The following is a 26,687-nucleotide window of genomic DNA, read 5'->3' on the forward strand; positions in this document are numbered from 1 at the left end:
ATGTTCAGTCACAATTGTGGTTGTATTGTTGTGATCATTTATAGCGTAGGCCACAGGGAGTCATTAAACGTCCATGTCCCGATTAAGGCATGTTAAGATTAAGAAATTACACACCGCTAGAGCACCTGGCTGGCTCAGTCGGTGGAGTGTAGGACTCTTGATCTTGGGGTTGTGAGTTTAAGCCCCATGTTGGTATAGAGATTGCTTAAAAATAAGATCTTAACGACAAAAAAGAAGGAAATCACACACCAGGGACAGCAGTATGGCAATGGACTATTTTAGGTGCTCAACACAGAACTTGGCTGGTTATTAATTGAAAAAGGTCACCAAGGAATGGGGTTCAGTTTTGTAGTCACTCTCCCTAAAAGTTCTCACCTATAGGAATTATAAATAGGGGCCCATATTGACCTTATTCTCCTGGTAAAAGAAAAATTTGTATTTTCCCTCATGGAGGTTTTTGATGGCTTCTCAGACTTCCATCTCCTATCAGCTGGAGAAGTACCAAAAGCATGTGGTCTGAACTACTGCCCTCAGTCCAGAAAAAATGTATTGAATATCTCAAATAATAGATTCTTTGGTCTGGGATATAGGAAGAGTGGATAAAGGGATAGGCTCAAAGCACAGAAGGATCTGAGTAAGATGAACAGGAACTTTTTCTTAAGAATCTCATAAGAAATTGACCTCAGGCTGCATAACTTCAGATCTGAAGGAGACTTTAGAGATTACAGAAGACGAATTCCTGTGTTTACTATTATTTATTTCAAAGGAAAGAAAATTAATGCCACAAATACCTTTTCAGAATGCATATATTTCATTCCTTTCATACTCAAAACTTCCTTTTGGGCTAAATGTTATTCCATTTCACAAATGAAGAAACAGACTTGGGGTGTGGATGCTGTCCATAAACTGGGAGCTTTATAAACAGCAGAAAGTTGTTTCTCGCCCTGCTGTAAGCTGGGATGTCCGAGACCGGGGTGTGAGCCCGAGACCGGGGTGCGAGCCCGAGACCGGGGTGCGAGCCCATTCCATGTCTGCGGAGGGCCTGCTTCCTGGGGGGGGGGGGGGGGGGGGTAGCTGTCTTTGTGCTGTAATGTCACATAGTGGAAGGAGCGAGGAATCTCTTTCTGGATTCCTTTTCATAAGGACGCTAGTCTCACTCATGAGGACTCTGCTGGCATGACCTAGTCACCTCCCAAACGCCCCACTTCCTAACAGAATCACCTTACAGAAGACGTTTTAACATAGGACTTGGGGTGGGGGGAAACATTCAGTCTCTACCATTCTTTCCCTAGCCCCCCAAATTTCATAGGCTTCTCACAGGCAAAATATGTTTCATTCCATCTCAATAGACTCAAACTCATTCCAGCATCAGCCTAAAAATCTAAAGTCCAAAGTCTCATCTAAATTGAGGCTGAAGGGGCGCGCCTGGGTGGCTTAGTAGGTTAAACCTCCGGCTCTTGGTTTCAGCTCAGGCTGTGATCTCCTGGGTCCTGAGGCTGAGTGGCATGTCAGGCGCCCCGCTCAGCAGGGAGTCTGCTTGAAGATTCTCTCCGCCCCTCCCGCTGAGTGCAGTCTCTCTCTCTCTCAAAAATAACTCTTTTAAAAAATAAATAAATTGAGACTGCAGGTATGATTCATTCTGAGCCAAACTGCTGTCTAGCTATGAACCTGTGAAATCAGACATGTCCTTCCAAAGTGCAATGGTGGGACAGGCATAGGACCGGCATTCCTGTTCCAAAAGGGAGAGATAGCAAAGAGGAAAGGAGTAACAGGCAGGTCCCGAGCAAGCCCCAAACCTTCCGGCCCCACTGGGGCAGATAGGAGTCCCTTCATTCATCAGCTAGAAATTCACAGGCAACCTAGTCTTCTATTTTACAAAAAATGGGTAGCATATGGTGAGAGTGTCCAAAAGTTACTCCGTATGGGTTGAAAATTTGAGTAAATTCAGGTCTTTAATTTCTCCATGAGAGATCCACGTGATTCTCTTAAAGGGAGACAAAGATCTTTCGAGGGCTTAGGATGCCATCCTGGTCCTCCCTTGATACGGCTTTGATAGGCTGTCAGGGAGACACCCCTTGACCAGCACAGAGTAGAGCTGCTTACGTCCCGTGCCTGAGTGGAGCTCAGCCTCCCCGCCGGGCTCTGATGCCTACAGCTGTCCCGTCTGGGAAGAGATACTCTGTCCTGCCTGCTTCTTGTTGCTTATACTCGTGTGGCTGAAACAGTTTCTCTAGAGTCCAGCAGGAAAAACTTCTGAAACCCTTGGGAGGATGGGGAGTGAAAAAATTTTAAAACTCTCGACAATGTATGCGGATGGACCTAAACACACAAAAACAACGGATCCATGGAGGGTAACTTTCAGGCCCATTAACAAAAACACATTTCATCTTCTGGTTTCTCACTCCCTCTCCCCTCCACTGGGGAGGAACCCCAGATGGTTATTGCTCGAAGAGTGTAACTAGGGAAACCACAAACCTGCCCCAGTCACTATGGAGACAGCCTTTTATTTGTTTGGCCTCTGAGTATTCATGACCTCAGCAAGGAGGCCAGTAAAACGCGCGGGTGCTTCATACAAAGACATTTTAATTCCCAGGGAGGAAAGTTGGGAATGCACATTAGGACATCTCAGTAACTTCAAGAGCTCCCGCTGTGGGTGTGTTTGTAAAGGGACAGCCCATTTTACAGGAGATGCAGTGAGGAGCCTCTCAGAGTGGACATAACTGAAGGCTGAGTTTGTGAATTAGCACGCCTTTTACAGTTTTAGGAGCACTGGTGAAGGAGTGATGTGCCCAGAGTCGATCTGTCTCTCGTGCAGTCAGGCCCCAGGGCCTCACCTGGGAACAGCCACTGCAGTTTGTCAGGACTGATGAGTCCCCCAGGATGGGTCTCAAAATTTCAAGGCTCGGGCGCCTGGGTGGCTCAGTGGGTTAAAGCCTCTGCATTCGGCTCAGGTCATGATCTCAGGGTCCTGGGATTGAGCCCCACATCGGGCTCTCTGCTTCCCCCACCCGTCTCTGTGCCTGTCTCTCTGCCTACTTGTGATCTCTCTCTGTCAAATAAGTAAATTTAATATATACATGTATATATATGTGTGTGTGTGTGTGTGTATATATATATATGTATATGTATATGTATATGTATATGTATATGTATATGTATGTATGTAAAAGTTTCAGGGCCCAAATGGGAATGTTCCAGGCAAACCCTGGCAGTTTGGACATCCTGGGTATGAAGCCCTTTGGTCCCTAATATTAGGTTGATACAAGAAAGGATGGATCGGAGACAAGTCTCGGACCGTGAGAGCACATTCTGCAGCAAGAACCCAACTTCCTTGGTCCCGTGTCTAAAGTTGCTGCGAAAGGAACAGAACTCTCTCATTCTGAATACAGGATTGTCCGTTTGGCTTGGTTTTTGTTTGTTTGGTTGCTGTTTTTGTTTTTGCTTTATTTATCTAGAAATGCTAGAAATTGGTTTCAATTTTCAATTATCCAATTTCAATGGATAGTAGTCCAAATTAAGTGAGAGCTCGGTTTCTTCCTAGCAACTATCTTTCATGCGAAATTGGTTTGCTGGGATTCTCCCCCCTGCATTTTTCAGCACAAAGTCATTTGCCAAATCCCCAACAAACCGGAAACTATGTAAACACAGAAGTGGAGTTATTGATATTTCCCAGTGATGTGTAAAACACCTCTTTATTCTCCAAGGTCTGGCTTGCCTCTTTGGTGCTAATCCATCATCTGTGTTTGCATGACTGTAGGGCTTGGTTTCAGGAGCCTCTACTGGACTGGGTGCGGTTGTGCTTCTGCTGAGAAGTTGCACATGTCGAACAGCAATAGGATATGTACTTGATAAAAGGTATTATGCCTGCCGTGTGGCAAAGTCTGCACAAGGAGGCTTGTTGGAAAAGATTCACGCTTCAGTTTTTAACTGAGTTCCTAAGCGGGGTGTTCTGATCAGAGAGTTCGATTAACTTAGGATTCTGTCCTTTACAAAGTAGGTTTGGTTGGTTGAACTCTTTGGAATACTCGCAATCATTTAATTATCTAAATGTATCTGTAAGTACGACCAGATATGGGCACATTGAATTTCAGAGGTCAGCAGTCACTTTAACTATTTTATAATAGTTATAAATTTTATAATTTAATAATTATGTAACTATTATAAAATTTATATATATAAAATTTATAATATATATTATAAATTTTGTATATAATTTTATAATAAACATTTGCTTTTACATGCATATAGTAGGGAGATATTGCATGTAATTATTATGTAGGGGAAATAGGCATAAAGTTGTCAGTTCTATAGACAGGAACCATTGTGGATACATAAATAATTCATGGATCGGTAAACATATCAATATGCATGTATTCTTGGGTCTGGTGGACAAGTGTACCAAATGTGCAAAATAATAGATTCACCTCTTTTTGTTCATTTGAGATGTCATTTTAATGTGGAATTACAGTAGCTCCTTAATGATGAGAAGCAGTGACAATTGATTAGCAGACTGTGGCTTAGATCAAGTGTTTGATTTGCCTACAAAGTGTGGCCAGGACTCAATTATATGGAGTGTATGCATTTCTTTTTGAACATATTTTTTCCCCTTTGCCAGTTAAAATAACCTTGAGCTTTTTTTTTTCTTTTGAAGACCCTAGCCAGCAGCAGACAAATACTTCTATAATTTGTTCTTCAATAATGATTTTTTAGAATGTTAAACTGCTATTTAAAAAAAAAAACCTTAAGAAGCACTACTGGATTTCTTGTTTTCTGCTTAAAGGACATTGGATAATGCAAAGAAAAGAAACAGCATACCTGGGCTACTTCACTTGTTTTAAGGAAACATGGATTCCCCAGGTTTTTTGTTGTTGTTGTTGTTTGTTTTTTGTGTTTTTTTTAATAGTTACAATACTCTGTTTCTCCTCATTTTGGAAAAAGGGGTATGCTTTGAGTGTATATATGTAGAAACATATATATTTCATCAAACACAAATTTAGATTAGTTTAGTTTTAGAATTCCCATATACCTCTTAAGGTCATTGAAATGTAAACACCACAGGTGCCGGCTTCTTCCAAAAATTTTCAAAGGATGTCTTACACTTCATTCTGTATCCTAGGCACCTAACACAGCATGAACAGCTACTAACCCTCAGTTGCTTACGGGTTAGTTAATTGTTGGATTCGGAGCCCATAGGCTTGCTTTGAATTTCTACTAAGGCTTCCCTTGTGGATTTCATGCAGAAGTCCTTCTCCTTATTGTGTGCCTTTTGTGTAGATCGTTTTGCTTGGAAATTATCAAACTGTTTAATTCCAAAGAGCGCTGAACCTCAGCTCCTTCTCCATTTAGCATGAGGACTGCCGTTCCTCTAGCTGCAGTCCTGGAGCACACGCTGGACTGGATTGGGGGCCCGGAGCAGCAGTGCCCTTAGGTTAAGTTTCACTGTCCAAGGGCAGAGATTCTGGGGTCTCCCAGAACATCTGCGTGAGAAGCACACGTCTGGATGGATGTGCCTCGGTATGTAGACCCTGCATCTAGATGACTAGTTGGGAATTCTACTTTTCTTCCAGAAGCCTGTTTCTGGAGATCTTTTAGGTGTTTTCTCCTTACAGCGACTCAAAAGCATCATAGAAATCATGACATTTTCTTTCTTTCTTTCTTGCTGGGGGGGTGGGGGGTGTGGTTAGGAGATAGGTAGATGGCTCTTAATATTGTCATCAGGTTTTTTTAAGCCCTTTGAAAAGGATTTAAATATGCTTCTTTAAGTTTCTGAACTGCAAAAATATTTCTTTCCTGCTTCAATTATGAAATTTGAAATTGTGATTGAAGGAGATGAATGGCGATAATATTATGCTTACGAAGGGGAATTCTGACAAAAGTGCTATCTCCCCCATCTGCCTTTGGTGAAGATTATTTTTAAGTCCTCACTCATGCTGGCTTTCCTTGCAGACTTGTTTATATTCGCAGAGTATAAAAATACAGTAGTTGGGAAGCTCCTCTCGGGGAGTCTGCCGTGAGCTCCTGTTGGAGGAGTTCTTTCTAAATGGACTCTGGTATCATTTTAGCACACATTGTTTGGTGAAACCTGAGCTGCCCAGGGAAATTAGAGCAGTTAATTTAATATCATGAATGTTTTGGGGCTTCCAGACTTAGTCACAGGCAGGAGAGTGTAAATCGAGTTTTCTGTATAGAGTAGATGACAATGAAAATCGCCTCCAAAAAAAAACCAGCCAAACTTCCCTCCATCCACTGCCTTCCCACTCCTCATCTTCACCACAGAAATCTCAGGTTATTCCAAGCACCCTCTCTAAACACTCCCCCGGCGGAGGTCTGTGTGGCAGAAAGCTCCCCGTGTAGTCAGGGAAGGAATGCTCCATCACATAGGGCCACGGCCGGGACAGCATAGCTCATGGCTTGAACCCTGCCCACCATACCTTCAGTAGAAGGACATACTGTGCAACCAAGCATGGCTAGCTGGGAAGTCCCTGGCACTGTGCTAGGCACCAGGGCGGGTCATTTTGTGTGATAAAAATGGATTCGGTATCTGTGAAATATACCTCTTACTGCCAGGGGAAAATAGAAAGATCGGGCATCCCAAGACTGCTGAGTTCTTTGAGTTCTGCGTGCTCCCCTATCCAGAGTTCCTTTTGCACATTCATGCCTCCCGAGCGACGGAGTATGGAGTGAGCAATGGGCTTTTTTTTATTTGTTTTTGAGAGGGCCTTTGAAAGAGTCCTTACAAAGCTGCAAAATGGACCTTTGACCCAAGAGCTTAGAACACAGTTCAGCAACCTCCATCCACCCTCAGAAGCAAACCGCTAAGTCAAAGGCTTTGGCCTTAGCTCCAGAAGGTTCTCTGTGTGTTTGGTAGTGCCCCACTCCAAACACCTGCCAAGGGATGCTGGGCTTGCATTTATTTCGCATCCCCCACCCCGTGCTCGGGGACTAACTTTTGTGTATCTGAGATGTGATTTTGAAAGAAAAAGCAACCTTGTCTGAGGAAAGTATGTATTTACTTTGCTTTAGGGGCTTAGCTTATTTGCATGAAATATCAGGATTGATTGCAGACAATTAATGACCTTTTCCGAACACTCTGATGCTCAGTGCCATAAAGATATTAATAGCTGGGCCATGAAGCAATTCTCAGGTTTTCCTTTGCTTGACACGCTCCTCCTAGGCCTCGTACCCCCAAAGACTTCCCTGATAAATAACGCGTATGGGAAATGACTGACGACCGAGGCCGGGGTACTGTTTATCTGTGGGTAGAGTAAAAGGAGACAATCGCAGGCATAATAAATGTACACCACACTTGTGCATAAATATTTGAAATTTTGATGCATTTCATACATTCTAAGAGAGTCTATGAAAATTCACCCACAGAGACGCTTCTCTTACTGCTCAGTTTTCACCATTACTAATATACAACCAGGTGTTGGCTTGTGCCGCCCAGTGAGCCTGTTTAAACATCGCAGAACTGATCCCATAGGAGACCTTCCTGCTTTCAGCCTTATAGAGAGCAAGTCCCTCCCTGAGACTCTGTTCCCGCCGCTCCAGTAATCCCCGTGCAGGGCTCTGATGGAACATTGAGCAGTAGCCTTGGTTTGCCATCTTTTGCACCTCTCCTTTCCCCCACCCTTTTAATTTCTTTCTACCTCTTCATCCTTTCCCTTCTTTCTATGAATTTCTCTTCTCCCCTGCAAACTGCATTCTTTCCACGTAACATTCTGTACATTTTTGGTTTCTCATGCTCGAAAAGAAAAGCAACAGGAAGCATGTCACAAATCCAGCAAATAAATAATATTCTAATAGCGAGAACCTCTCTGAAATGTCTGCCCAGAAGCAGATGCACCACAAACGGCCATCGTTGTACACTACCCCAGACTTCTCAATCTGATGATTTAGATACTTTTCTACTTAAGTGGATGGGGCCATTTTTGCTGAATTCAGCATATTTATTGAAGAATTTCTTGGAGCCAAAAGCCAACTCCATTGCATTTTGCTTGGTAAGGTTTGGTGACCTTGATGTGGGGCAGGCGTTGTTGATCATCTGCCCTTAAACTGATGATAAATCTAGAAACCAGGCAGCAGGACTAGGCTGCCTTAATAGAACCTTTGCAGGGAATCCGCAGCCCCAGTACTTACAGGAAATCTTGGGAAAGGATATTCAGCAAACTCATGTTAAGAAAAACTCCAGAAGAATTCTGGGTAGCAAGGACACTGGGAAGTGGGCATCAGTAAGAACTTTGAATTCTAGATGTAGAAGTTGTCCATCTAAAGAGTGTTTCTGCTTCTTGCGATACCCATTTGTTGCTTATTTTTAAACCCTAAATGTCTAAGTCTTGTATCGGGGGCATTTATGGAGATGATTGGGTTCCCCGTAATATCGTGGCAGAGCCCATCTGTTGTGACACACAACATCATTTTGATTGTACGTGTTTCATTCATGTGCCTTTACAGAAATCCTATATCTATCTGGTTTCTCAATGATGATAGTATTTTAAGTTTAATTCCACCTTCCTGCAGCAGAATATAAAGCCCTCCATGAGGGTTACTGAACGTATTGTCGACACCTCTTTCGCACAGAGTTGTTGAGGTAGATTAGTACAAGTCACAAATGAAAATCCCAGCATCAGGAAATCCCTTCACCTGAGAGGTGCTGATTTTTTTTTTCTGAGATAAAAGAAAAAAAGAAGTCAGTAAGGGAGTTTTTCAGGACAGCCGTACTTCTTTCGGCCATTCGCCCCAAAGACCGTGGTGTGTTCTGCACACAAAATACAACAGACAATCTGGTGCCAGTAAACGTTTTCTGTATTACCATCCTTTATTTTAGAAATCAGATGACCAATATATAATGTGAGATTTGAGTTGGAGTGTGGTCGCGACTTACACTTAAGACCTATTTTGATTTAGGGATAATGGTATATATTCATTATCCTTCAACTAAAATACCTCAGTCCCCAACTAGAATGTATATTAGTCAAGGCATCCTTTTAAAAGACATTATTTTCATGCTCATAAGATGGAAAGGGAAATAAAAAAGGAGTCCCGAAATAGGTGCATTTAATTCTCCCCAATTTAAATTTAAGTGGTACATCTTTAAGGCAATAACAATATTCCTTTTCTTCCCCCATCAGGAATGCTTCCATCAATGGATTTCTGTAATGTTGATGGTGGTTGGTGCAGTTTGAGGGGCTCCGTAGTTAGTCAGAAAATGCTTCAATAGAATGACCTACCAGATGGACCCCATAACAAAGCACAGAGGCATCAAACCACCACAGACATTTGGTGCTTAGAATAATAAAAAGACTATAAAATTAGATTAGTTGAGTCTAATTTGGAATCGGTATATTCCCCATGCACCCTCGCTGCTCTTGGGCAGATAAAGCCTTGAGATTTAGCACTGTGTCAGAGCAGAAGACTGCAACTTCCAGTAAAGGGAGACGAGGGAGAGGGAGAGAGGGAAGAAAGCATTCTGGGAGGTCGCGGAGGGCAGAGCAGTGACCTCCAATGATTTACAGGCCTTTAGCTTAATGAAATTGTTTCAGTGACATGACGGTAAGAGCTCGTAATGGATTGGATGCCCTAATGTAATGAAATTACTCCCTTCTGCCTAAAAAAAAAAAAAAAAAAAAAATGCGCAATTAATATTTACTGAGACCTGACAGCCTTTGGTGCGCTCGTCTGTGTAGTTCTCTCAAACAGTCAGAGAGCAGAGACGGAGCAGCGTGGCAGACAGACTGGTTCTGCGCGAGCTCCTGGCGGGGACGAGCAGAGCCTGCCAGGGGTGGAGGGACAGGCGCTCGGGTGGCCGGGGACGCCCGGCCCGGGGCGCCCGGCTCCTCGGCGCTACCCCCACTCAGCCTTCACGCCCTCCCCTTGCTTTTCCACAGGCAACTGGACAACAACCACATCAGCTGCATTGAAGATGGAGCCTTCCGGGCGCTGCGCGATCTGGAGATCCTGTGAGTTGATTTTGCGACCGGTGCTGCCTTGTGTGCGTGTATGTGTGTGTGTGTGTGTGTGTTTCCCTGTGAGGAGGAGAGAGGGGGCATGTGTGTGCAGGGGGTCCGTGTGGATTGCATTTCTGTGTCTCCTGCTGCAGTGCTATTAAAATTGGGAACCGGGAGATCCCTCTGGCTCACCTTGGCCAAAGTGTTTGTCGGCAGCAAAGTGTGATTTCTCACCTCCCGCAAACTGGGGTTCCTGCTAATTAAGTCGCAATTGAGTCCTTTCTCCCCCGGTGCTCCCGTCGTATTTGTTGCTGGGTGGAACAGATGGGCCGGAATAGCCCCCCGGCGCCTGCCAGAGCGTTCAGGGAGAATCTGTCTGAGTGTGGGCATGGGGAGAGACGGGTTACAGGTCTGGGAGATGCGAGAGGGGACAGCACCAAGGGGTCAGTTGGAATCACCCAGGATCACAAAGGGACCTTGGCATGGGGCAGGGGGGATGCCAAACAGCCTGGTAAAGTCTAGTCATTGCCATTGCTCCTGGGATCTTGCCTCGGGTTTCAGTGCAAACTTTAAGCAGTACCTTAAAGTGGCAGGGTGGGGGAGAGACGAGAGGAGGTGTAATCCCCCCCAATACCTTGTATAGCTGCTTTCCTGTGTTCTGGATTTTCCAGTGGTTCCAACCTGATTTCCAGGGGTGGGTTGGGGGTGGAATTCAGCTAGGAATCATCTTGGGGTCATTCAAACTAAAGTTAAATTGTGTAAGAAAACATTTTGATTGTTGTCACCCAAAGCAGCACTTCTAGCAGTCCCTGATTTGGAGAAACCTAGAAAGGAAGGCAATAAAGCCTAGTAGAACTTGTGTCAGGAGATGTGTGGTTCAGTCCTGCCTCAGCCCCTAATTGGCTATGTGACCTTGGGCAGGTCCCTTCCGCACTCAGAGTCTTGGTTTTCCCATTTGGAAAGTGAAGGGTTTGTTGCTGTAACTTGCGGATGGCTTCCCCTTTACAAATTCTATAATTGCTTGGTTCTAAAAATAGTTCTGATGGTACAGTTCTATCCAGTGAATGATAGGGTAGGATTTGTTCAGCATCCCCCTGAAAAAAAAACAAAAACAAAAAAAAAACAAAACAAAAAAACCTACCTAATCACCAGGTTATATATCTCTGACTTCCAGAGGAATGAATAAATGTCGAACCAGTGAATGAATGGATGTATTAAAATGTCCCTTTCTTTTCACCTGGCCCCCCAGACAGTGGGCACGGTTTGGAGAAAGCCTCTCCACGTTGTGTGAGAGGAAGGTGATTCCAAGAGGAATCACGGGAAATAAAAGGGGATGCTGATGTTGCAAGGAGCCGGAAATCTGATGAAAGCCGCGAATTCCTGGGACAGAAACGGCTGGACCCACAGCCAGGGAGGTCAGGCTGTCAGTCCTAAGATGGATGGTGGCTTCTCACCCAAACTCTGACCCCGGAATGGGCAACAAATGCTTGTCTGCTAGGGAGAGGATGCCAGCCCAGTTCAGTGACCCAGGATTTCTCTGATCAGGAGAGTGGGGCTGGGAAGGTAGGGGCAATTTTCCTGCCTGCAAAAGAGCATTTCTGGAGAGGGATGCTAGGAGCATGTCACCCCTTTCTTCAGGAAGATGAGAGAATTCCTTGGGAAGAGACCAGGAAATGGAAATCACCAGCTGCCACGGAACAGCTGTGACAACCTGACAGCCGCATGTTAGCTCTCTGTACTAGGAGTGGTGGTGCCTTGTCTCACCAGGAAGGCTGTCTGGGGGAGAGGATGAGGCTGTACGGTCAGACACACCTGAGCACAGTGGGACTTTGGCCAAGCTACACAACCTCTCTGAGTCTGTTCCCTCAACTTTTAAGAAGAGGTGGCTTCTGTCCCTTCCATTCCCCTAATTTCCTCCCTGTCGTGCCCTCATCCCCATTAAGCCCCTGTCTGGGACAGAACTGGATTGCTCTTCTCTACCCCAGTGTTTGCTATTTTTAAAACGTTGGTATATTATAGTGTGTCGGTACACCAGGTTTCTCAAACTTGAAGCTTGAAAGCCTATGGTGGGGTTTAAAAAAAAAAAAAAAGTTCTCATTCCGTATTTTTGCAAAGAGATGATGGGATTTGATGAGTTTATCTTCTCAGTTCCAAACAAAGCCAGATCAATAGCTTTGTTTTAAAGATGCTCTCATTTGGCTTCACATGGCTAAGTACTTAAAATTAATCATAATCATTTATTCCATGGGTTCTTAATTTCCAGCAGAGGCACGCGGCTTTGGAACCATCTATCTTAATGGTGAGCCATTCTGAAATTGGCTGGAGCCGTCATCTCCATTTAAAGAATCTCCCCTCCCCACCCCCAGACCTTCCAAATCTCATCTGCACATTGACCTTTTATAGCAATTCTCTGTAATCACAACTTAGGCACCGTAAAGAATCTTGACAATGAAATAATAAATAGGAACTAAGTGAAGGCATCATATATTAACTTAATAAGTTCCTGAAAGAGAGAGGTTCAAAACACACTATCCCCAGAAAGGTCATCTTTTTAAGTATCCAAAGCTTTAAAAGTCTTCAAATTAAGAAGACAAAATAGAGTATTGCTCTAGGTGTTTTCTCGCTGACATTAGACATAATGAAATAAAAAAAACGAGGAAAGACTCACGATAACTCCCATGGAAAGCGCTCTCAGAATTAACTTAAGGAGAGTTTGTGGACTTCAACTACTGGTGAAACTATTTCACATGGGATCCCCCTATTGTTCCATTTTTTCCTGTGGGTGGAACTGCCGTGAAACTTCTTCCCATCCGGGCTGAGGTTGGTCCCACAGGACACGCCATGGGAACTGAGGGGAGCCCGTGAGAACCCCTGGGCGTAGAGAGAGAGGAGTGGGTACCAAGCTGGAGAAGGCTATGACAGCTGCTCGCTTCATCCTCATTTTTGGCTCCTGCGCATAGGGGATGTCTTGCACAGAATATGGGGAAAAAAGGAAAAGAGCCACCCCCTCCTCCCCTTCCCAGGTAGCCAGAAAAGGGACTAAGGAAAACAGCATAGTGCAGGTGAAACTTCTCGAGGCCCCCATGCCACCACGGAGGGGGGAATCACAGCGCAGAGGGTACTGCCTTGGCAGCATGTGCTGTGCAGTAACCCGTGCCCGACTGTGGACATGGTGCTCTTATGGACCTTCTCCCTCAACATCCTCACAGCCCTCCTTCCACAAAAGACCCGTCTCAAAGAAGCCAAGTAGCTGCTTAGCTAGTAAGTGGCAGAGCACACGTGATTAACCAAGTTAATTACCAAGCTGCATTCCCAGTCTGTGTTGCCAAAGTTCGCATGGCGTCGGCTTCCCGGAAGCATGGCCAGCAGGTGCCACAGACTGGTGCAAACCGGCCGGCCCCGGAGAGCTGGGCTAGGCGAGCTAGTGATTCACAGTCCTGCCCAGGAGAATGGTGGAGCCTCCCACATGCTTCTGAAATTGTCATTTCCTTTACCCAGTTAGTGGACCCCCACAAGGTTGAAGGTAAATCAGACTTGCCAGGGAAAGAAAAGAGTCCTGCTTTTTCACTGAATTACATTCTCGTCCCAGAGGTGATTTCTTCTCACTTCTGCACATCACCAGTTGACTTTGTCACTCAGTGGTCTGGGGGCTCTTCCAACGATCCAGCCCCAGCTTTCTGTATGGCCTTAAGGTTCTGAACTGAGAGTTGCTATGACTCAGATGGCCTTCTGTTGCCCAAATCACTGGCCTTTCCTTTCCACCTGTTCTATACATTTGGTGATTCACATACTCGGTCTCCTCCAAGTTGGGGTTATACTGCAAATGCATATACCAAGACTCTATTTCTGATCCTGTGTGGTCAGGAGCCACTCCGTCACAGCTCTCTGAGCTGGTTTTCTGGCCAGCTAGGTGGAGGACAGCCAGGCACCTCCCTGCCCAACGTGCTGTCCTGGACCAGAAATATGTTTAATGAAAAAAAAAAATTAGGAGTGTGGACAAAGAAAACAAAAGCGAGAAAACCTAGTTAATAAAATAATTTTTTTTCAGTAGTCCTGTGGGAGAGGAAAAAAATATTTTCAGACATTGTCTCCTGACAACATGCAGCAAAACAGAAGTTCAATAGATATACTCTGCCAAAAATGCCATGCAAAAGCTGTCAGGAGCATAGCCTGAAAATGCTCACGTACCCCAGTGAGTGGCTTGCCCTTGATAAATCACAGTACCTGCTAAATTGCGTGCAGGTCCAACATCTGCAGATAACCATCGTGCATTGTTTTGAAGGTCTCCCTCCATTTATGTCACTTGCCAATTTTGGAAATTCATTGGCTTTATTATATGCTGGGCCTATAAGGACCTTCAAGATGACCTCCTATTTGGAGATAAGGCACAGAGAGATGGAGAACAGGCAGGAGTGAGGCCCAGGCCAGATAACATTTTGCACCCGGGTATCTACTCCCATCCCTCACCCTTGTCCAGGCTCTGGCCAAGAGATTTGTCAAGGGAAACAGCAAGTTGGTGGCAGCAAGGGGACTAGAACCTGGGTCTGCAGACCCCTGATCCTGTGCTCTTTGCCCACACTGGACATCTTTATGCAACTAGGCAGTCCAGAGAAATAATCCTCAGTAAGACAGGGGATCCCAAGCACAGTTGTCCTTTCAGAGCCATTATTAAGTGTGTTACTTAAGGGATTTGGGGAGGAAGACAGACTTGAGTACATGACAGAATCAAGTAATGATCCTGCTTTCTGCTCTCTTGAAACTAGATGTTGCAAACTAGATAGACCACAGACTATGTTGCATCCACAGATGAGTTTTTTTTTTCAATCTTGTGGAGTATTTTTTAATTGACATCAGTATCTTATGTTTTAAATTATAAAATTTTTCATAAAAGTACAGATGCCCAGCTTTGGGTTTCTGGTAAACCAGAAGCATTGGCAACCCTGGGCTGCATTTCTGCACTGTGACAGTTATGGCTAAAGAGCACATTCCCTCCTTAGAAGGGATGCATAGATTCTCCTTTCCACCGACTTCCATTCATTTCAGCTACTTACCAGCCAGGGTGGGCCCCACTGTCATCCATCCAAGAAGCAAGGACACCTTGTGTGCCAGCATGGTGCCAGGTGCCAGAGTCAGTAAAGCTTCAGAAGAGCAGGTCTCTGGCAGATCAAAGTCTAGAGGCCAGAGCTTACCAGAATTGTTGAATGGACATGTATAAGCAGAACCAAATGACATGGAGTCGAGAACCCCCAAAATGAGCAAGGACATCACAGAAACAAGCAGGAATCTCTCATGCCCCATCTTCTAGAAAGTTCTTCTCAAGAGTTAAACTAGCCTCCAAATTCCCTTTGATTTTAAAGCACTTGTCATTGGGTCTATGCAACTGATGAGAAGTGAGATAAACATGCCCCACCCAGTTTCTTGTTTCCTGGACCCCTTCATTATCCCATGTACTGAGCTACTTCTTAGTCCACATTTAGAGAAGAACAATTCATGAGTTAAAGCAGTGGTGGGTGGGAATTGACCAGACTTTTAGGGTAGATATTCAACCACATGCCTGCAGGTACAACATGGCCTGACCCCAAGCCCTACTTGTAGACACAGAAGGATGGAGAAGAAAGTCCTTTGCTGGTCTAAGAAGTCAGTGACAAGAAATTAGCAATAGTCCTGATACCCAGATCAGGGTGTGCTCACTCCTCTAGCATGGGGTTGCTGTCCTGGCTGAAGGGTGCTGGGCATTGGGTGTAAGGAGGTTATAGACCTTGTTGGCCCAATACAGAAAACCTAGAGCTTCATAGGAATGGAGAGCTATCCTCTGGGTGTAGAACTAGATGCTCTGATTAACAAATAGTAGTTAACAACATATAATACAATGATATGATAATAATTATTAGTATGGTCACTATAGATATTATAATTACTATTACCGCCTCCATTTCTTAGTGTCTGCTATCTTCCAGGAACTATGACAAGATACTAGAATGCCACATTTTATGCAAATCCTCGCCACAACCTTACAAAGTAGAACCTCTAAATCTCATTTTTCTGAGGAGGAAACTGAGGCTCAGAGAAGCTAAATGGATTTCCCAAAGTGCCCCTGGCAAGTACTTGGGCCTGCTCTTCAAGTAGCAAATCCAGTTCTGCCCAGTGTTTGAGCCCCTGCACTTCCCTGCTCTGCTACAAAAAAATTAAAATTTAAAAAATGCATTCTGGAGTGCATATACCAAAGAAACATTTATATGCATTAATAAGATTACAGGCTGTTGTAAGTGCCCACAATGATTCAGGAATGATAGCTTTTCTTTATCAAAAGTTGACCCACAGGGTGCTCAGATCTAAACCTGTGACCTTAGCTTAATCAGCTTTACATCCAATTCCACAGAAGCACCCCGGCCCTGGAGGTATAAGGCCACAGTTGACCTTGGGGGTGTTAGAGTCCTACCATAGGACTGGCTGCCAGCCCAGCTTCACCAAACTGGGTGGTTTGGGGTTCGTTTCCTCATCGAGAAATAGAAGCAGTAAGACCCACCCCATAGGCTAGTATGTGGGTTGAAGGAGGTACCATAGGTGTAGGTCTAGCAAACAGCAGACACCCAACCAGGATGCTCCCCACAACCGAAGATGGATATGCCTGCACTATTTCACTGCCGTATCCCCAGAGCCTCACACAAACCTGAAACAAAGCAGGTAGTCATTTAACGTACATGGAACTGGGGCGCCTGGGTGGCTCAGTCAGTTAAGTGTCTGTCTTCAGCTCAGGTCATGATCTCCGGGTCTTGGGATCAAGTCCCAGGTGGGGCTCTCTGTTGAGCAGGCAGTCTGCTTGTCCCTCTCCCTCTGTCCCCCCACTGCCCCCCAACCCCACTAGGACTCACTCTCTCCCTCTCTCTCAAATAAACAAACTTTTAAAAATAAATAAATAAAGTACATGGAACCAAATTCAGTTGAAATTAACTAACTGAATGGAAGCCTACTCCACCCCACCCACCAGATTCTCTGTCACACTTCAGTCCTGAATAGAACTAAAGTTGTGATTGTCCCCAAATTATTTTAAATACTGAATGATGTAGTATTTTACTGAAAAAGCACATTTCTCACATTACCTTTGTTTTTTTTATTCCTCCAGCTAAATGGCAATATTTTTTTATTACCTACGAACAAAATTAGAGCCATAGTAAAAAGTGGTGTTTTCTTTTCTTTTTTTTTTTTTTAAAGGTTTTATTTGACAGAGAGAGACTCGGTGAGAGAGGGAACACAAGCAGGAGTGGAAGAGGGAGAAGGAAGCCTCCTGCAGAGCAGGGAGCCTGACACGGGGCTCGATCCCGGGACCCCAGGATCATGACCTGAGCTGAAAGCAGACACTTAATGACTGAGCCACACAGGCGCCCCCCAAAAGTGGTGTTTTCTAACAGACAAGACTTGTTTTCATTTATTTACAAGGTGTTTCACCTGGGTTTCTCTAGGAGCTGAAAACATTTGTTTTTGGAATCAAGGTATTTAGTCACAACATAGCTTTGAATATAGAATTGTCACTGCCTACTCAAAGTCTTAAAGTATTTCCAGAATGATTCTTTTTGGTACTGTGCTACAAATTGTGATTTGTTCAGGCAATCAGAATAAAAGTGCACTTTGTGGAAGGCACCAGTAACTTCCATTCAGCTCCCAGCATCCTAGGAAAGGAACTGGGTTTTCTGTGAATGCTCACAGGGGCCATACAACACACAGCCCTCCTTCCAAGTAACCCAGGCTCAAGGCTCAGTCATAGCCATGTTCTTAAAATGGCTGGCTTGGGTTTGTTTTTTGTTTTTTTTTTTCCATTTAAATATGCAACACTTTAAAATTCAAGTAGCTAGAATTGGGGTGGGGAAGGGTGTTCCAATGGTTCCCGTTCGATTGTACTTTCCTGTTAACTAAAGTCCTGTTTAGTCTCTGGATTGAAAATGCATTGGTGTACATTCCTGGGTTAAGAGGATATGGTGAAGTTCGTTGAACTGTTCTTGAGCACAGAGGATCTGTGAATTGGTAAGACTCCCGTTACCAACTTTCCCCGTGAGCACCACTTAGGTGGAATCAGGTGATGAAGTCTTACAGTTCATAGAGGCCACGGACTCCTCCAGCCACCAGGTCTCTGGCCTGAAATTCTGGCTTGACAAACTAGCTTTGCTTTATCCCACCTTAAATGAACTAGAAAAATAACTGCATCTTCCAAAAAAGATGCCAGAGAATTTCCTCTTGGGGGCAAGATGAGGAGGCCAGTGGGGACACACCACGGAGCTACCAAGTGCACACAGGGTCAGTTTACTCCCAAAATGGAGCTTCTACACTGATTTGCAAACGCACTCCCGAGCCGATGGTCAGCCTCTCTCTCCTTTCTCTCTCCCCCAGCAGCCAGCAATGGCTTCAGTGACCAGTGTGTGAGCGTATTCGGGGAGCATCCTGCCCTTGTCCAGCTCTTATCTCATGGCTGTCAAAGGTCTCCAGGCGAGGGGCCCGTGACTCCTTGAAGAGCTGAACTTGCCCCTTTCTCAACCTCCACTTCCATCCAGGATGCAGAATATTGGCTGGCTCAGATCACCTGTGGCCAAGAGTCCATTACTCTGCAGAACTGTGTCCCAAAAGGAAATTGACCCCTTCCTGCTAGTTGGCTCCGTGGAGGGGAGGATGGCATGGGGAAGACATGGAAATGCAGGGCTGTGGGAGAATCAGAGCATCATCTGTACCTTTCTCAGCTTCCATTTCTCATCTGCAAAAGGGCTTAGAAACAAGGAATGGGGAGGAGGAAGGATGGAGGGAATCTGATTCCATTTCTCCAATGTCATATCTGGACTCTTTGGACTCATAGAAACTCTAGAGTGCCCATTCCCATTTGACTTATAACTAAATCAGAGGACCCCATCTATTGGCACATAGTTAATTGAAAACTTATAGTGAGTGTGATTTTTGTTTGTTTTAGTCTTTGCGGTGTTTAAAAAAAAATTAGTATTTGTTGCCAATGTTTAAAACCCAGGTAATTTTATTTAAAAGTTATACAATTTCAACTTCCCCAGAACATCTGGAACCTGGGGCAGTCTTCGGCATGTGACTCTGATGGTCTAGAGTGGCGCTGTCTCATAGGACTGTGTGTGGTGCAGGAAATGCCTCTTATATTTGTGCTGTCCAGCATGATGGCCACTAACAACAGTGTGGCTCTGGAGCACTTGAAGTGTGGCTTGTACAACCGAGGAACTGAACTTTTATTTCATTCTAATTGATCCGAATTGAAATCACCGCCTTCAGCTTATGGCTACCTTATCGGACCTCGCAGGTTTAGAGCTGAGTGGCGAATAAGTACCCCATTTGGACAAGACTGGCCTCTGCAAGTCCCCACAGCTCCCACCATGCCTGTTTCCCTGCTTGCTTTGTTCCAGATCACTGGGGCTGTTTCACCTTCATTAAGAGACACTTTTAAACAGTGTATTTTCTAAAGTTAAATACTTTGAGATATCTGCCACTCCCCTCACCCCCCGGCTCTGTCCTTTCTCTTTCTGAATTTAACCATTTGGATCTTGGACCTGCAAAAGACCCTTTTTTATTAAAACCCAGGAGTATGATTATTAAAACTGTCTCCCACCCATGTGAATTTCTGTCTCTGCGAGAATTAGTTTCCTGATCCCAATTATTCACTTTTTCAGCCTTGCAAATCATGTCCACCAAGTCAACTGGGTAGGAAAATCGCTCCCATGTCTGGACCCGTCCCTTCTCCATACACAAAATAGAGACGAGAGAGCTAGTTAGGGAAGCAAGCCCGTTAACCCTACAGAGGCTGAGTGGAACTGTAACTTGGAACGACCTTGGAGGTCAACCAGTCCCACCACTTCATTTTAAGAGAAAGGAATTCCTCCAAAAGGTTGAGTGACTTACACATTGCCATAGAAAAATTTCACAGAAGAACCAAGCCTTTGATTCTCTATCCAGTGCTCTGTATTGCCATCTACCTTTCCCCTGTATTGGCAGAAGGGAAACGAGGAATAGTGAAGCCAGCCTCTATGCCCTGTCCATCCCATCATCTCTTAATCTCTAGCATTTTTCCAGAGAGAACAGCGTATGTTCAGTATGGGGACCAAAACCCTCCCTTTCTAGGGAGGCCCTGTAGTCCTGCAGCCACTGCTTGGGAGATGACCACCGCAGTAGCCAACAGATTGCTGTCTGTCGGAAGGCAGTCTGGGAAGAGATTGAATTCTACATCATTGATCCTGGCTATACCAGTAGTGATCAGAGGCCGGACGAGGAAGCACCCTGCCTGTCTTTGAACCCAAGTAGCCCAAGTAAACTGTGTCTAGCTTCCTGAGAGAGCGCCTCCCTTGTAAATATCAGAGGGTAAACCTGGACCTTGCCAGCATCTCAGCTCAGGAACAGAGCTTCATGCACCCTGTGGCTTAACTCCGAACCGTACTAAGAAATAACTTACAGGTTTAGCCAGAAGACTGATGCCCAGTGTGTGGAAAGCTGGCAAGAGCACACCTTCCTGGTGGGATCCATCCTTACCCTTATAAACAGAAACTTTCTTAAGACTCTTTGTCTCCAGGTAATGATAGTTGGAGAGGGTGGGGGTGGAAGAAACTTGAATAATTTTTTATCATCTAAGATCGTTCATTTGAGGGGCACCTGGGTGGCTCAGTTAAACGTCTGCTTTCAGCTCAGGTCATGATCTCAGGGTTCTGGGGTCTACTTCTCCCTATCGCTCTGCCTGCTGCTCCCCCTGCTTGTGCTCTCTCTCTGTCAAATAAATAAAGAAAAAAAATTTTTCTTAAGATAGTTCTTTTGAATGGTAGGTTCCTGGTGACTGCCCTCCTGGAGTTTCAGTATGGAAGGAAGGTGTCAACCACATTTCACCATGAACATACTTTGATTTTATGTATAAATATACATATGTGTACACACACACACACCCCTACATTTATATATCTCAATTTTTATATATACATGTCTCAGAGTGTGTGTTATATATAGGATATGTATTGAATATACATATATGATATATGTGTGACACATACGTGATTTATATATGATTCAAATTGTTAAATTGATTTTTTTGGTTCAGAGACTGAAAACTGTCACCTGCAAGCCAAATCCAAGTTATTTTTCATTGTGACTTTTGTTCCTTTATATGATTTAATCACCAATATTTTAAAAAAAAACAACCAGGAAACTTCACATAAAAATTCTACATGTCTGGTTTTCTCTTAAAAAAACAAACAAAAAGGAACAACCAACAGCAGGTGCACCCACATTCCGGCATAGCAACAAGCCTTTGAAACGAGAAGTGAGGCTCCCAGGTGGCAGAGCAGGGTTTACTGCAGACCCCACGCAACCCACTTACTCAGATGTAAAGCTTGGCTCCTGCAGGCAATTGAGTTTGTACTCCTGGATCAGCCCAGGCGGCTGTTCAGAGTGGAAATTTATTTTGATGAAAAGATGCCGAAAGCATGACCCTTCACATTTGGAAACTCATTCATCCATGCAGGAAATATTTATCAAGTTGTTCTATGTGCCAAACACTGGGCAAGGCCCTGCCTGTACCACAGGGCGCAAAACTGGTGTGTCCTCTGTTCTCTCTTTGTGTACACGTTAGTGGGCGTTGAAAAACCTCCCCCTTCTTCCTCTCTTATGGGCTGAAATGCAGTTGGGGGAGAATGGCCGATTGCCCGCCCCCAAACCCGCCCCCGCTTGACTGCACACTCACCTGTTCAGTTATGTAAGCTGGAGGTCATTCTTCCATTCTCAGTCCGCTGTGGACATCTTGGCACACTGGCAACTTCCTGATTTCTAAATAATGTAGTAGACAGGATGGCTCGTCCAGTTTCCCAGCCTATGGATGACGAAACAGAACCGGGAGAAGCCACTCATTCTTGTTGTTGTTGAAGGTATATTTTACAATTAAATTGGTCGTTGGGAGGCAGTGAAATCATTCTGAATCACCCCCAGCCGGGGTCTGTGATAATCTCAAAAAACGAGTAAGGAGAATTCAGGGACCAAAAATACTGGAGCCCCAGGAATACCGAGCTACCGGACATCCAACCGGGCAATGGCAGGATTTGAAGATGCGTCATTCTCTTTTGATCTTCCACTTTTTACATTTATTTTGGAGGCATCTTTTTTTTCCCCCTTTTGACACTGAGGCTCTGCTTGGTAGAAGGAGATGAGTTTCTGCCTGTCACAATGTGAATATATAATGAAAGGAGAACCAAAGACGAGCCCTTTTGTTAAGGAATCCGTATCATCAAAGACTCAAATTGGCAGCTGATTGTTTTTATTTATTTCTGTAGGTTTTACATGACACCTGGAGACCGTTTAAAATGTTACTTGGCGGTAAGAGCTCTGTGTTTAAAAATAACACTCACCCGATGCCAAATCACTTTAGAGTCGGGTACAAATATTGAGACAAAAACCCCAGCTGTTATTGCTTTGGCTGCTAATTTGAGGTGTCAAATGAGAGCTCGCCTGCTATACGTCAGTGAATAAGGCCCCTTGTGAGATCATTATGTTTTCTAACAGTTGAGAGTAATGGACTAATCAGTGCAGCATCAGTTGGTTTCATTATATGCCCACACAATGGTTATGAGCTTTAATTTAAACGGTCCACGGGGACATCAAGGAAATCAGTAATAGGCAGCACCCAGGATAGTCCCGGAGAGCAGGTAATGTGCGAGAGAGGGCTTCCCACTATCCTCTCTCCTGTCTCCCTCCGTCCCTCTCAGTCCTCCTGCGCCCGTCTGCCCGTAGAGACTCCCTACCTGCTCCAAACAGCCCAGAGATGAGCTTTGCTTAAGAAGCAGATCTGTACTCTTGGTTCTGAGGGGAATGCTTAAAAATCCCAACCAACCGATCCAACAGCAAGGGCGGCTTCTGGCAACTCTTACACGCATTGAGACAGACGTTGAGCTCAGAGGGCTCTGAGACCGAATCGCCCCTCTCCTGCATAGCCTCTCCCAGGGCGCTCGCTGTCCGTTCCGAGCTCTCTGCTCTACAGACAAGAGGAGGCTCAGGTCGTGCCAGTGCCTCTGAGTAGCGTCGGCAGGGAGGCAAACGCAGTGGTCCCTGCCACGTGGAAGCCTGTGAGGGCTGAGCGCAGCACTGGCTTCTAGGACTCATCTCGGCCTTGGAAAAGGCATGGAAATTGGGCAGCCAGCCTCTGTCAGACCATCCCGTGAGAGGCAGTTTTGCACAACGGTAAAAAAAAAAAAAATCAGACCCTGGCATCCCGCTTCCTTGTATTTGAACACGGTCTCCACAACTGTAGAGCTGTGGTCAGAGCAGGTCTTTTGAGGCTCCGAAATGGAATGGGTTACCTCAGCGTTGTGGGGAGAATTAAATGAGATGACATGTGAAAAGTGCTCAACCCGGTGTCCTCACATAGCGACTCCTTAATAATTAGTATCAGTGTTGTTGTTGCTCTCGCTGACATCTTTACTGGAGGATCTCGGCAGGCTCGCCTCCAAGCAACAGACTTCGCCAGTCTTGCGGATGAGAAGACAGAGAGTTCGTAGCAGAACTGATAACGTTCAGTTTAGATTCTCTCAAAGGATGAGTGTTTGTACGTTCTTCCTGATTTCTGGAGTTTCCTAGAGCCTCCAGCTGAAGCAGAAAGTGGGCAACTGGGTAATAGGAGGGGAACACTCAGGGGAGCTTCCTCCAGAAATGACTGAGTCATTGAGTTGGGGAGAGATTCTGGGCTGCGGGGGAAGGCTTACGGATGCCTCCCTTAACCTCAGTGGGCATTCGGTGTGTGTTCTCCCGCAGCCAGGTCGGCAAAGAGACACCACCTACACCCATTATCATGAACTCAGCCAGTCCAAAGCATTCACATTCCCAGGACCTAGGAGCATGTGGAAGGGCCTGGTCACCAGCAGCAGGCCTTATTCCTGGGGCCACGGTGGATCAGTCAGCAGCCACCAAGCAAGACCAAGGCACGCCAGCCCTGCTTTGACGTACAGGCCAGAGAAGGGAGCAGGCACCTAAAGCATCCTCAGTCTCATTCCTCTCTCCCTGTCCAAGTGGTGGTGAGCCCTCAGGCCCTCCCTCCAAGGCCCTCACGCTGCCCGAATCCCCTGTGCTTCCCGTTCCCCAGGCGGGCAGTGTAGATCCTCCCTGGAGGGTCCCGCCACAGTTTTTGCACTCTGCTGCTGTTCAGACAATGCGGCTGCCTCTGTTGGTTTGTTTCTGCCGCTGGGAATTCAATACAGGCCCTGCGGGAGAAGTTCCAGCTCTTTCTAAGCAGCTTCAGGGCTTGGAGGGCTGGCAGTGGGACCTGGGTATGTGTAAGGACAAGTCAGGGCACCTCCAAGCTCCCTTAAAAAAGACATTCCCCTGTTGTGGCTGCTGATGACTCACTATGCATGTCCTTCCTGGGGAGTGTTAAGGAGGGAACCACCTTATTTACCGAGAGGAGGAGACGTAAGGAACAATCAGCCTGCCTTGAGACGAGGGCTGAATAGGCCTATCTTCCAAGAGGGATTATCCAACCCAGGGAGCCTGGATCCCTACCTATGCGGAGGGGAAGAGGAGGGGCTCGAGGAGTACCCCGAGGGCTGGCACGCTGGGAGTCTGCTGTGGCACTTACTGTGGGTGCCTGGTTTTGCAATTATGTGATACGTGCTCACAGATAATACTGCTGCATTAGAGTCAATTACATAGTGCTATGGACACACAACACGCAGATTACAGCCAGAGCCAAGAAAGCACAGAGTGATAAAGCGAGGGCCTAATCGGAGGAGACAGAGGGAAATGTCAGCCTTATTAAGGTTGCCAGGGTGGCGTGGCTGCAGCTGGACTTGGCCCCTCCAGACCGAAGATGGCTATCTTGAGGGCCGTGAGGGAGAGCCACACGTCAGCACAGAGCAGAGAGCAGCGGGGAGCTGGGGGCAGAAGCCAAGTTGGAGCTTTCCAAGGATGAGTACAGCAGCCTCCATGGAGGGCTGTGTACTAGTTCAGACCTCGGGGCTCTTTCTAAGCAGGAAACCCCCCATGCCCTCCTCAGAAGTGGCTTCCAGTCCCAGAGTCAGCAAGAAGGTAGCCTATACGCTGTCCTCCCACTCAGGTAAAGACTCTATTCTTAGTTTTTTGTCTAGCTTGGTGGTTTTCAAACTTGAGCTTGCGTAGAAGACTATGGGGGGAGTGTCTCATGTTAAAACACACGAGGCTGGGGGACACCCACCCCCCATGCCGAGCATCTGCTTTAGTAGGTCTGGGTGGGGCCTGAAGCCATGATGCTGCAGGTCTGGGGACCACACTTAGAGAACCACTCCCCAAGCTGATTCCACACCCAGCCCAAGGTGGATTCACCTGCCCTGTCCCTCGAGCAGGGCCTTTTCCTTGGCTTGGATTTCATTGCAGCATCGTAGGTTCTGGAAGCACTGGGACCCATCTTCTAGGTGGGCCTGTGCTGTGGGCCAGGAGTGTGGATTCTAGAGTCAGACCTCCTGCCTTCGATTCCCAGCCCTACCAGTTGCTGCTTGGGCCTTCCTACCTGGGTTTTGGGAGCTTCTGACCTAATCCCCTCTTCTTACAGAGCGGTTATGCTGCCTGCCCACATCACAGGCAATTACTGACAAAGGCGAGACGGGAACTTCCCAGTTCTAGAGAGCCAGGATTGGCAAACACTTTCTATAAAAAGGCAGACGGCGCTATTTTCGGCGCGGCCAGCCCTGTGGTCTCTGTCGCATCTGCTCGGCTCTTGTGACACAGAAGCAGCCTCCGTAGACAATACATAAACGGATGGGTAAAACCTTACTTACAAAAACAGGCTGTATGGGATGGGATCTGACTTGTGGTCAGTAGTTTGTCATCTCCTGGAACAGACCCGTACGTGCACAACTGCCTCATGCATTCTTCCCTTCTGGGGAGCCCTGGTCTTGTCACAGTACACAGGATTCAGCTGAGTAACATAAGCACATTCTTTCTGGGTATCAAGGTTCTGTTTGTGCTCCCCAAGAGCAGTAAGTTCACTAATCCCTCAGTGTCCGGGGGAAGACCAGTTTAATGCCCTCCCTCTACTGCTCAGAACTGAGAGAGCGTGGGATCCATTGGGAGAAGTAGCATTGCCCACATGGATCATTTTAATATGGAAAATGATCCTTTTTCATTAAACATTTATGTTCTGATTATGACAAAACAGAAGTGTGATTGCACAGTATATAGGTCACCCTTAGTCTCAATATAAATACAGTATAACAGGTAAGGGTTTTAGAACAAAGAAATGGGAGGTAGGCAGACTGTCTCTAAATCTCATGGGGGGGGTGGCCTTATTTCTAGCTAATACTGAGGTGCCCATTTAGTAGCTTGTGATGGTGCAAAAGTTGGGGGGAGGGCAGAGTAGTTCTGAAGTCTTAGAGAATTAATTTGACCCTGACCTTCATCTTGACACTGCATTTATTTGAGGAGAAACCTCCAACCTGGGTGACTTGGGGTAAAATGTATTTTCTCAAAATATCTCCAAAGGAGCAGAGCAATGAGGTTAAAGCCAGATTGTAGAACTCGCAGAACTCCAGAAGATGGAGGTACATAAAAGAAGATGATGAGGTTCCCCACAGCTTAGTCCGGGCCAGCCCTCCAGAGGCAGGTCATCATTCGACCCAACTGTTTATTTTCCTGTTGGTTAATTTTCAAGGAAGTTCATAGAACAAGAGATACTTGGGCACTTCTTTCCAGCTTTGGGTGCCAGGGTGGACACAACAGAAAACATCCACACTGGGGCAACAAACTGGC

At 45.7% G+C, this 26,687-nt stretch overlaps 1 protein-coding gene across 1 annotated transcript in view; it reads left to right on the forward strand.

Moving 5' to 3' along the window:
- SLIT3 (slit guidance ligand 3) overlaps positions 1 to 26,687 on the forward strand; it is a 597,085-nt gene that overhangs the window by 430,862 nt on the left and 139,536 nt on the right. Inside the window, exon 6 of the mRNA XM_045999729.1 lies at positions 9,888 to 9,959. Coding sequence (XP_045855685.1) covers positions 9,888 to 9,959 — 72 coding nt within the window. The remainder of the gene's footprint in view (positions 1 to 9,887; positions 9,960 to 26,687) is intronic.

This window comes from Meles meles, chromosome 3, assembly GCF_922984935.1.
Source record: "Meles meles chromosome 3, mMelMel3.1 paternal haplotype, whole genome shotgun sequence".
NCBI lineage: Eukaryota > Metazoa > Chordata > Mammalia > Carnivora > Mustelidae > Meles > Meles meles.